The 13,167-nt window shown below is 37.4% G+C and overlaps 1 protein-coding gene across 2 annotated transcripts; it reads left to right on the plus strand.

The window, feature by feature from the left end:
* The first annotated feature begins 37 nt into the window (after positions 1–37).
* ppcdc (phosphopantothenoylcysteine decarboxylase) lies at positions 38–6,604 on the plus strand. Of its 2 annotated transcripts, none has more exons than XM_084734967.1 (5): positions 38–234; positions 2,544–2,639; positions 2,893–3,021; positions 3,135–3,303; positions 6,128–6,604. In XM_084734967.1, exons 1-5 carry the CDS (start codon positions 91–93, stop codon positions 6,259–6,261), a joined length of 672 nt encoding a protein of 223 aa, XP_084591093.1. In that variant the 5' UTR covers positions 38–90; the 3' UTR covers positions 6,262–6,604. The 2 variants fall into 2 exon arrangements, with proteins under 2 accessions (XP_084591093.1, XP_084591094.1); XM_084734968.1 differs by lacking the exon at positions 6,128–6,604 and adding an exon at positions 4,360–4,618.
* Positions 6,605–13,167: the final 6,563 nt, after the last annotated feature.

Consider the following 13,167-nt stretch of genomic DNA (forward strand, 5'->3'; position numbering starts at 1 on the left):
GATTGGCTGGCGATGAATATTTACGGAAGTAATTTACAGGAAGTGGTGCACTACAGCAGCTTGCAGACCTCTTCTTGGTGATATGCTAATATGCAGGCAGAAGATCACGTTTCTTCTTTGAAGGCTGATCTGCTGAAATCTTGCGGGACATTTCGTGTTCTTGTTGGCGTGACGGGAAGTGTTGCAGCCTTGAAACTGCCTCTTTTGGTGTCCCAGCTTCTTCAGCTCCCTGGGGTGAGCTGCTTCGTAGTTATTTGTTTTTACTCAGAGCCGACTTTTTAAATCACCGTTTCTTCTGCTTGTCACTGTTACATATACACCAAGTGTATGTCCATGTACCTGCTTGCATTATCGCTTCTCTCTACCTGGTAGAGCGCGCATAAACTCACCTTAACCGCAAGATGGAGGTGTAACTGTTTTATGCAGCTGTTATCACTTATGAACCCCCTTGTTCATTCTGGTTCAACAGAAATACAACTATATATAGTAGCTTTTAATTAATTACATTAAAGCGTAACAAACTGTGGTGGAATATAACCATACATTTATTCAAGTACTGTGATTAAGTACAAATTTGAGGTAACTACCTGTGCTTTACTTAAGTAGGTTCATTTTATGCAAGTTATATTTTTATTCCACTACATCTCAGAGGCAAATATTTTACCGTTTACACCACAACATCTGGCTGACAGCTTGGGTTATCAGTTACTTTTCAGAATACAAGTTTCATACCCTTCTTCTCCACTGAAAAATGTATATCTCCAAAATTGTGATTTTTAATTTGATCTTTTTCCCCCTCTTTGAAGTGTTTATTAAGGGTTGAGAAAATTATCCTACTTCTTAATCTAAATAAACAATATCCTGTTGGGTTACTCAGAACCTGGACAACCATATACAACCAGTGATAAAATGCAACATATAAATTAATTCACCAGTAATATTATTTCAAAAGCCTTTTCCCTGCAGAGTGAGTGCTTTTACCTATGATACTTTAAGTCAGTTTAGCTGATATTACTGTTACTTAAGAAGGCTTTTGAGTACAGTGGGATTGAAATAGCAACAGTAGTTATAAACTAGCACAGCAGTGTTCCCAGTCTACTTAGCAGAAACAAACTGCATATTAATGAAAAGCCTAAATATGCTGTCAATGAGGAAACTAAAAAGAGAAGTGAAAACACCTTCTAGAATACAGGTTATATGGTCCAGAGAAATGCAGAGGTCCTGACAAATGCAGTCAAAACTACATCCCCAGTGTTATTGTGCAAATCTGATCCCACATTCTATGAGCATTTCTAAGAGTGTAAGACCCATAAAATGTGTGTTTTTAAGAAAATCTTAAAATGTTTTCAACTAACTTATGAGGATTTCTCTTCATTTGAAGTTCTCACTTTTAAAGTCTGTGGTCTCCATCCGATCATCTTTGTGATAATTTACTGCCCCCAAAACTGCCTGCCAGCTTTTTAACATAATTTTCAGAATTTTTATCCACCCTTGTTTTAAATTTTGACAGAATTGTTCTTTGTGGTGATTTTAACATTCATGTTGATGACTCCACTAACATTTATGCTACTGATTTTTTAAACATCACCTCTTCTTTTAACTTCAATCAGCATGTGTCTGGGCAAACTCAGAACCGTGGTCACACACTGGACTTTGTGTTTACACTGGGTGTAGAAATATCCCCCGTCGAACTCTTGGAGATGATTGTATCAGATCACAAATGTATAGTCTTTAACTGTGAATTACCTGCAATCAGTAGAGCTACACCCAGCACCTTGTCCACTCGCTTTCTTAATGAGCAAAGTATCTTAGAGTTCCACGCACTGTTTGGTGATCAAAGTTCACAACTGTCTCAACATTCCAATACCAATGATCTGGTCAACTGCTTCAATTCAATCTGCTTGTCTACTCTCAATACCATTACACCTCTTAAAGTTAGGTCTAAGTCCTCAGCAAGAAAGCAACCCTGGATAAATGATGACATTCGCAGCTGCAAAAGGGAATGTAGGAAAGCTGAGCACAGATGGAAAAAATCCAATCTCCATGTACATTTCAACACTATGAAGGAGTTATTGTTACATTTTAACAAAATGCAAGAATGCAAGAACATATTATTTTTCTGATCTCATTTCCACTCATCAACACAATCCTAGAGTTAGGTCAGCTGAGTCAGTCATCTCCTTTAAATCTCTTCTTAAGACATACTTTTATCAGAGAGCCTTTCCTGATTTTATCTAAGTTTGAACTGTTGGGCACTGTTTTTATTTCTTAAAAATGTTTTTACCTTCCTATTTTGCACTGTACTCTTTTATTTTATCTGTTTTAGCTGTTGTGTCACTCTTGATCCTGTCTGTTTTATTTTGTTGCCTTTGTGAACACTTTGTAAAGTGAATTTTGAAAAGTGCTCTATAAATAATAATATTAATGTTATTAATAATAATAATTATATCCATTGTTAGATATCTCTTCTTATCTTCACTATAGCACTATAGAATAAAAATATATATATTTTGAGTAATCCCTGTGGCTGTCACTGTCTTTAGGTGGATGTAAAAGTGGTCACGACAGAGCACGCCAAGCACTTCTACAATCCTGCGGAGGTCTCGGTTAAAATCTACAGTGACAAGGATGAGTGGGAGGTAACAATGCGCCTGTCAAATATACTAGTACTACCTGAAATTAAAATATAAAAGGATACAAAATCACATTGAGTGAATTAAGGTACTCAGTGGGTTGGCAAGTAGCTACTTGGCAGCTTTTCAGTTGCTGAGGTCATCTGAATTTAGAGACATAAAAACATGCTCACGAGCCAGAAAAGATTGAGAAACCCTGGTCAAAAGTATCATCCAGAAAGGAAGTGAGTATCTCATTAGTTGCATGTCTCTGTTCTAGCTGTGGACTCAGCGATCAGACCCTGTGCTACACATTGAGCTAAGGCGTTGGGCAGACCTTTTTGTCATTGCCCCCCTTGATGCCAATACTCTTGGAAAGGTTGCTAATGGCATATGTGACAATCTGCTGGTGAGAACATTAAATTGTTGCCTGATTATCCACAAAATGTTCTGGCAAATAGTAATTCATTGCACAATATCTGTGAAATATTTTTTAAGTTGATTAGTCTTTGTCATTGGCAGACGTGTGTGGTGAGAGCATGGGATACCAGTCGCCCTCTTCTTTTCTGCCCTGCAATGAATACAGCTATGTGGCAGCATCCCATTACAGCACAGCAGGTGTCCAGGTTGACAGAGTTTGGATACGTGGAAATTCCTTGCATCGCTAAGAAGCTAGTGTGTGGAGATGAAGGTGGGTTTTAACACAAGAACAAACAAAAAGTATCTACCAGTATTTACATTCACTTAATGAAATCTGAGAATGCAGAACCCTATTGGTTTGACCAAAACAATTATAATACATTGAAAAAAATGAAAAGTAAACAATGACCTGACCATTTCTAGCACAAGGAACTTCCATTCCTTGGCAGTTTTTAAAGGAGCAATATGTAGCAATTACACGAACAAAAATTAGTACAGCAGTCCAAATAGTGATTTGGAATCATAGATTGTATATTAAATAGGCTGAAATCCTATTTAACCATTACGGACATCTACGGTTTCTACAAGTTTATTGAGTTCTTACCAATCGTTAACAGACACTTATTCATTCGGCAAACATTTGGCATTAATTTCCAAACAGGTTAGCTAAACCGGTTATTCCGGCCCGGAATTGAAATTTCAAAAGAGGACACTGCAGCTGTAGAATTGATGTCAAAGAAACAATTGTTTAATTTCACGTTTCCTTGATTTCTGATGACATATCATGGTTATTTTGTGACTTATCACAGTAAATCTATTGCATACTTCTACTCTAAGTATGCAGGTAAATTAAGAACTAATTTTTACCTTAAATGACACATAAGTTGTTGTCAAGGGCAAATACAAGACCGATTAGATGCAAAAAGATGTTGGAATGACTGAACATGAGTACACAACTCATTTTCTCCAATGTCCTAAGCTGTCCCAAAGTCCCTCCTGGCTGCTTTTTACAATAAAATTATTTAGATAATTAAAAGTGATCCACAGCATAAATAAAATACCATTTAAAAGATTCAATCATAAATCACTTCACATTTTTATTAAAACATTTGTCACATTTACATATGAATTCATGGTATTTATTCACATCAACATTGTCCTTCAGTAAACTTTGTGTTAACATTTTTTGCCTGTGTGTGCATGTGTGCATGAAGGCCACTTGTGTGTCCAGTGTGAGGTGATTATGTTACCTTAAACTAATTCACACTTCCAACTTCCCTCACTCTTCCATGTTACATTTTGCTGGTGTGTCCACCGATGAGACCAGAAAGCATAAAATCCCACCAACACTTCAAGATTACACTGTAACAGCCTGACGGCCAAGACAGGCAGAGTTCACACTTCAACTTGTATTTTCTCTTATTAAAAGCCATGATTTATTTGCACCAACATGTCAACTCAAAACTTCATGTTGTTTTATATGTTTAGTGACACATATCAATTAATGTACGTTTCAATGCTGCACTGGGACATGAGTCCCTTGGTTTGTTGTCATGAGTTCATAGTGCTGCTGTGTGCTGTGAACTTTAAGGAATGTGGGAGTTTTGGGTGAGTTGGAGGCCTGTCTGTCATAAATTGGCCACTTGTCACTTAACTCTCCATTAGTGCCATCCTTGAGTCATGGCAGACCCTCTTTTGCGATGTAAAGGTCATGTGAACGAGAGCTTTAGGAGAGTTCATCAGTTCTCTATGAAGTATGGAAAATTGTTTATCCTCCCTGTCACACATACATTTCTGTATTTCTCCTGGCACAGTTGAAATAGTCACTGATGGGTTCTTTACAGGAGCAAGTTATAATATTGCTGACGCAGTTAAATAAAATATCTCGTCATTAAATGCCCCTCATATTAGCAGAGGTGACTTGGTGTTCAAACTTTGGTTGTAATGCAGAAACCCATTCATGGTTTATTCATGGTTCTGGCTCCATTATGGGCCCTGCAGCAGGGATGTGGAGATTGTGATAGACAAATGACCCAGTATATTTCTGATCAGCTATTCACTTCCCAACCAGTGTGGTATGTGGCCTGTATAGATCGTGCAGCAAAGGGTGTGATCATTTCACCTTGCCATCACAACTCAATTTATTACAGTAGTTTAACCAAAGCTGCAGTATGTTCTGTTGCTATTTGTACACTTTAATAGCTTTGGCATACTTTAAGCTTGACTTACTTTAACATTAGTTGAATGATAGCAATGATATATCTGCCAATCCTTGTTATCTTATGATAAACTAAACTATCTAACTAACTAAACTATAAACTATCTAACATTTCACTTTGTCAGTCATTGTGTGCATTTGATTAGAGCATGTGTAAAAACTGAAGTTTTAATAACACATTTGTATATGCAATCCAGTACAAACATACAGTATATTCCAGTGGCTTTACTTACATCTGTCAACCCAAGGGGTGGGTGGGGAACTTCTGATGTCTGATGACATTCAAGAACAGGATGAGTGGTTTCCTGTAAGACAGGGGTCTAAACAGGTATGTGTGGAATGAGGTCACAGCGAAAGACAAATTGCTGCCAAAAATATTGCTTTGGGGAGAGCACACTTCTGTGCAAGGGGTTTTTCAATGATATCTATATATCTATCTATCTATATATATATTAAAATGCTGACATTTTTCTGCATGATGTGTAACAGTGCTGAACTGTCTAACATGCACGGACAGTAAGATAAAAAGGGTATCAGCTGCCTCTGTATAACACTGGAAGGGCACCCTAGAGGGCACCACAACACATTTTCTCCATTTTAAGGTCACCCATTAGTGCACTTTATCACATTTTCTCTGCTGGAAGGGCACTCTGGTGGGCACTTTATTATTTTTTATTGCACTCTGGGCCACCAGATCTCTTTGTCATTATAGTGGTTTTATTTCTATCACGGAGGCCACCAGTGAATGTAGATATGCAAATCCTTGGAGTGTGCAAGAGATTATTTTCATTAAAGTGTTAAAGGTTTGTGAGTATGGAGATGTGCAAAAGTCCATGAGAAGTTTGTATGTGTAACTCAAGTCTTTACTTTGTTGCAGGTAAAGGGGCCATGGCAGAGGTATCGACTATTGTCAGTACTGTCAGACAGTATCTTCAGAAAACAGATGAGTCAACTCAGAACACATGCACGTCACATTGTACTGTAGATACTTCTGGCACCAAAGACAAATAGAAAATAAGCATGATGACTTGTCTTCCAAATGAGTTTGTGTCCAAACCCTGAAGGTCCTACACATCCATGAAAAACAGAACTGCTTTCAACTATTTAATCTGATAAATCCTGTTGTTGGGATTTTGTGAATGTTTACAGACTGTCACTGACTGGCATCTCCCTGACTCTTCTGTTGCGATTGTTAGGGCAGGGCAACATTCATTCATTCTTATGGTGGTCCATGTACTTAGCATAGCTGAGTGCAAATGTAAGTGCAACATCTGTAACCTAATCAGCCAGAATAATAAAAAGACTTTTAGCTGCTACCAACACCTATTTGCTCTTCGTTTTTAAATCATCCCGAAATCCTACTGACATGCTTGATGGCTTCTTGGAGAGAGAATATCTGTCAGCTGACCAATCTGCAGTGAAGTATTAATCCTAAAACCACACAGAGTTGGTAGCATATCTCTGTTGGTTAGTGACATGTTATCAGGCTTATGTGGATATGCTGAAACATGCAGCTCATGCACTGACAGTTTTCTGTCCACACATGCTGTCCAAATGCCTGCCGTCCGACACTGAAAATGCTTTCTGTACTGTGCATCACTTCCTTGGTTTTGTCCTTAAAGGTAATTGGCAAAGAATTGGTGCATTACTGCCAGCATTGCGTAAAGACTGAGGATGAATAGATCGTTTGACAAACCTGTTTAATGATGTGCTCTACTTGGCTTTTCCAGGGAAAAGCTTGGTTCCTGTGAACTTCCCCCAATCTGTTTATTTTGTGCTTCATACAAGTGAACAGTGTGGTCGTGGTTATATGGATTTTATTTTAGTTGGAATTTCTTTAATAAAGTTAATTCAAAAAAGCTTTTTTCAGGATTTATTACATTTGTTTCTGGGACTCATGCCTTTAAAAGACTAAAAGACCAAAAATAAAGTACTCCTGACAGTGACAAAACAAAGTGAAAGACATAATAACAGAAATCACTTAATTTTCATCTGCTTCAACAAAACAAGCTCTCGTTGCAGGGCTTATATCTCCTCCTTTCCACTTCACCTGTGAGAGTGAAAACGACCAGGATTTCTCACAGGAAAGGAGGATGTTTGTCATGATGGTTTCTGCACACAGAAGGTCAACTGACCTGCACACAGAAGAGAAGAGATACAGGTTACACTTGAACATAGTACTGTATATAGTTAATATATAAAATATAAAAGTAATATATAAAACATAAAAGAATAATATAAGCAGTAAATAGTGAATTTCCACCATAGAATTGTAAGGTATGTGAGTATTAATAGTTTTTTTTCACATCTCTGGATACAGTATATACAAATTGTAAATTGTCAAATGATTAAGCAAAGATGATGGCAAGTCCTGGGCTGTTGGTGTTGACACACAACAGAATTGGATAAATATTATCAGCGTCAAAAGTGACAAGAATTTTGGATTAAAAACACAGTTTGCAAATTAAAGATTCAACTGTTTGTAAATGTTTTAGTTTCATGATTTCAATTTTCCTAGTGGCAAAATACCATGCAAAATGAGGGTCAAAAATGTGGTTTATATTGATAATGAGATTAGGTTTCATCAGAAATTAAGAGGCAAATTTTGGAAAAATCCAGAAATTATGTAGTTTGCAGAATAAAACATTGCTTGCTCTGTTTAAAGCAACAGAGGTGCACTTCTGTGAACAGATCATGTTACAATAAAAGGTCATGAACAGCATTCTTCTCATTTGAGTCTGTAGAAGCTGTCAGGGTTCCTGAGGGGTTAATTACATGTCACAAAGCAGCGGAAACTCTTTTCAACGCACTTTGATAGACTGGTTTTACTGTAGGACACACAACGGGTACGAGTAGTGTCTCATTTTAGCACACATATACTCTCATTACAGCATATGGTATTGTGTCTTAAATGTTTAAAAGATATACAGAAAATAAATAGTTGAGCTTTTTACTTCGGCTTTTCAGCAACAAAGGTCAAAAGTGATGAAACACATGGTTCACGTAGTGCTGGACATGTTTATCTCTGTGAAAATCCACCATCTCTTTACAAAGTGAAATGCACCAGTCTGGATTGTGTCAAGGGGGGACAGATGAGAGAATGTCAAACCAGACAATGGTTTGTTTATATTAGAGAGTGGAAACAGTAACAACTGTCTTACTTGTAATAAACTGAAAGGAACTGAACCTTGTAGGTGGCAGTCTTGGAGGTATGTGTCTCCTCTGCAGTATTATTATGTTGTACTACACAGGACTTCAGGCAGCCTGCCTCAGAAGAGGTCAAGATATAAACACTCAAATACTGTCATCCAGAGACAAGAAACATTAAGCAATAACATAGTTGCAAAATAGATCCAGATTTACAAACACTAAATCAGCACTCTTGGTGTAAATTGATTATGAAAATTCTTACTCCCTGCAGTTCCTTTTATTGTTTTACAGTGCTCTTGAAAAGACATTAATGTCTTCCGGATTGAACACTTCACTGGTGAATCATTAATTTTTCCTTGTTATCGATCTGTAAACATGCACATATTTCCATAGCTTGTAAAATTCTCTTCTGAGTGTCTGAACTGGCTTAAACATTGAAGTTGACTGAATTTAAAAAGACAGGTTGAGGTTATTTTGTAATGATTCAAAAGAAATAAACTTAATATTGATTCAATTATATTCAAGAAAATGTTATGTTAGATGTAAAGTTGAACAAACAACTCTTCAGTCACACTGATGAACATTACTAACAAATCTGATTTCCTTGAAAAGGCAGTTCAGTTCTTCATTTCACACAAGCTGTAGCTGCTCCTGTTGGAGGTACTTTGTTCCAGCATTGACACAAAGAAAATAAGTGAAACTTCTCCCAGTGAATTCATTAAATTTCAAGTGTAAGGGGGCACCGACTTAGTTCATTACAACCTTCATCATGGTTTGCAGTGAAATTTCAATTATTGTGAAAACAAGCAACCATGACTTATCTTAAAGTGTATTTCAGATGCACAGCAAGTTTTCATCGTATGTTTCCATCAAACTATAAAAATTAAGGTACTCAGGAGAGATTTAACTCTCAAACAATGCATGCTGGAAAGTCTGTTGATATGCTGATAATGATTCTTTTGAAACTGAATTTAATGAGCTGATTGAACCTTATTAAACAACTCGTCATTTCAAGTCAAGACTTTGCGTTAGAAGAATTAATATTTTTAGGTTCTGATGTGTTCTGAACATAAATACAATAATTTTTGATTTGACTAATATAAGAGAGTAAATATTTTTTATTCGTGTTAAGTCAATGAAAAAAGATTAGTTGTTTTTTTCCCCTAAATTTCAGTATGATTTTTTTTTACAGTGTTCCCTGAGACAGTGAACCCTTCCTTTATAACCAACATGCAGACTTTTGTGCTGCTTATGGTTGTTTTCTTTCTCTGTGCTCTCCAGATAGTTATGTTTTATCTTGGTTTATCTCTGTTCCAACTAAAGCTGAGGCAGGTGGAGAAAAATTTGGTTTGCAAATAGCCGGGGGCATCGGTACTGTTGAGCTGTCGAGGTTGCAGCACATGGAGCCATGTGAATGGCTCTCAAACAAAAAGCATCCTTCCCTGAGCCATAACTTGTCCCGCTGCTATTGGCTGCTGCGTGATTCTGTTAATGATGCAGAAGAACATTACATCAGCCACACCAGCGAGGGGAGTGTCACCGAGGCCTTGACAGCTCTGTGGAGGAGTGCTGTAGCCTGCAGGTGTGCCTAATGGGAATAAACACCGTGTTCTCACAACCAGGGACAAAGTATCCAAACTCCAGATAGGCTGTTGTCAGATGCGATGTGAAAAAACGTTTGCTTTCAAGACTAAACATTTTCTTTATTGCCACTAAACTATCTTGTTTATCAAAAGATACTTATTTTCAAGAACTTACTGAACAGAAAATATTATTCACTACCAGCTCTATCAAATGTTTTTGTTTTTTTTTGATGTGCAAAAACATGCAGGGCAAAACTGAGAGACTGATCCAGGTCCCATGTACTATTGAGATGTGTTAAGGCAGGAGCCACACATTTTGAGTATTTATTTATTTATTTATGTTGAAAAATTGTACATGCTTTATATTCTCAATCAGCATACCAACTCAATCACAAGTGATTAATGGTTGTCAATCAACTATTAGCTCAATAAACTACTTGTTATTATCTTATTTCTGATCTCAACACTAATTAATACCTACTAGCTATTTAATCGGGTAGTTTCAAGAGACCTGAGAACAAGTCAAACAGCCACACAACCAGCGCACAAGAACAACACATCTTAGTGACAAATAAAACGAATAAAATCAGTAACATGAGGCAAAGAAACATCAGACAGTAAAGCTTTAAAACGTCCAAGGGGAGTGAAAGCATCTGGGTTGAGGGTTCATTCCATTTTAAAGGACCTGAAACTATTTCAGCCAAGGTTAGCGGGTTCATATGGGACATTCAAGGTAAACCAGTTTATAGACAGAAGCCATACTGATGTGAAAGAGTAGGGTAAATGCAGGTGTTACCAATGGCACTGAAGGACCTGTTATATTGAGGTCAAACAGTCAGGATGCTGCTACTCTGCATGTTTGCTCCCTGGAAATACTCTGTTACACGAAACGGGACAGTACCTTAATTAATATGACACCTGTGTTTACACTACTTTTTCTTATCAACATGGCTACCGTGAAGAAGGCCTATCGGATTGTGCACTGTGGTCACATGTGGTTTGGAAACCTTAATAGTAGAAATGTGACGAAAACTAAACATTCAGCATTCGTCTCCAGCTTATGATAAAACGGGCTCAATGTAATCATTTAAAACAAAAATGAGTCTGTGTGTCACAGTGAATCTTAGAAATAGTTTTTCAGTTATTTATTTACTTTATGGAACAGTATACACAGAAGTTGCATGCTTAAGTAAACGAAAATTGGAGTAGCTACTTGAATGTGCTCTGATAGACTGTTGTAAGTTAACTTGGTGTATGTAAAGTTAAATATTAGCTTCAGTTGAACCATGACGTATTTTGTGGATTTGTGAACTGCATTGTGCTCTGGATGGAAAGCTGTAGGAGAGTGATTAAAATGTAAATAATATGTGCATTTCTAGAGCATAACAGGCTTCAGATTGTCTGACGTCCACATTCCACAACGCTTTTCACAGTGCTTATAGTCTAGACATCACAATAAATATGCACAACATATATACTGTATGTTATCTTGTTCTCTGTGACATTATGTGCCTGTGATCAGGTGCACATGCGCCTTGTGTGTCTTGCAACTCGTGCAGTCTCTAGGCTCGACATGTACTTTGTGGCCTCTGGGAAGGTTTCATCAGAAAGTACATCCTGAGAGATCACCTGCTCAACTCCCTGTATCACCACAACTCACCTTATTGACTCTCACACGTTTAAAAGTGGTAAACAACTCAGGAGAGTGTGACACATTGTACCTCATACATTTATTATAGCATATATAAAGTTGTGTCTTTGCCTTTAGAAATAAAAATAATCTCCTGTTGTAGTTTTTGTGTAATTGATGTTTAAAACTGGTAAACAACTCAGGAGTGTGTGACATATTATTGTACTTTATACATTTATTATATAATGTGTACTTTAAAAACATATTGTGCTGCATGTTGCACTCAAAAGCAAATGTAAAGCAGTGATTTTGCCATTAGAAATGAAGATAATTTACAGTTAACTACCTAATAAAAGTCCCATGAAACAATGAGATTTTTTGTGTAGCTGTTGCTTGTGAAAAAGGTCAATCTTTGATCCCCATGAATGAAAAAATAAATAAATAAATAACCAGAGACCTAGTTCACATTTGATTTTTGCTGGTGCTCTTTCCTTAAATTATGATGCATTTCATACTCTTTTTGTTTGCATCACCATAACATTGCAAGTCATTCTTTCTATCCAGGATATGATCCCTTCAAACTGAAAAGTGACAGCCCCAGGGAAAGACAAACCTGTCTTCAAGATAATTTGTTTACCCTAAAAGATGGTTAAAGTCATCTGCTAAAGATAAATATGTATATTGGTACTGAAGTCTAACACGGGGAAATAACAATACAATACAGTCCTGACAACTATGTGGCCAGTAAATGTTATAAGGAAATAAGGAAATAAGAGGCAGCAACGGAAAATCAGATAGTCTCTTCATTCTGCATAATACATGACTGACTTGCCAACCAGCAACACGTCCACACAAGGGATTCCTCTTTGCTCATTATGTTTTTGAGAATTTCTGATGTTTCTCTGAAACCGTTTGCCCCTGGCTACAGCTTAGAAACCTGGACTGTCTATGTCTATTTGCCCTTGCAATTTAGAAACAGGTTTTTACCAGCAGAGCACCGCATGTATGTATATATGTGTTTAAAGTGTTATTTTTACCTTCTATGTCATAAGATTTGTGTTGTTGTACCCATATGGCACACTCTCAGCCCCTTGATGCTTTATGTTGGTTTGCCTGAAGCTGTAATGCCATGGTAACTGGAAATGGGGGAGCTGTAGAAGCGCTCCGTGGGGAGAAGTCCCTGCCTCCTCTCCTCTGTCAAACCCCCTGATGAGTGTCTCTTTACCTGTGAGGCCACAGGGACTGATGGAAGCCACCAACTTGTCTAGACTAAATTGTGGCAGTCTCCTGGGACACACAAATTAGACTCTGGCTCACAGGTGAAAAGGGACTACGTGGTATGATGCAAGTGCAACGAGAAATGAACTCATCCAGAGGGTAAATCAAGCAAGTGGAAGAATTTAGATTTACGGTCACGTTGGATTGCCTGTATATCTCACCATAGTGATCTTTATTTAAGCACCAGGCATGCTGCTGAAATCACACAATACTGTTACTTTACTGCTGCTATTAGACACGAGACAAAAGGTAAAACAGTCTGGCTGAGGTAACAGC

Source organism: Lutjanus erythropterus, chromosome 13 (genome assembly GCF_056507025.1).
Source record: "Lutjanus erythropterus isolate fLutEry1 chromosome 13, fLutEry1.hap2, whole genome shotgun sequence".
Lineage (NCBI taxonomy): Eukaryota > Metazoa > Chordata > Actinopteri > Lutjaniformes > Lutjanidae > Lutjanus > Lutjanus erythropterus.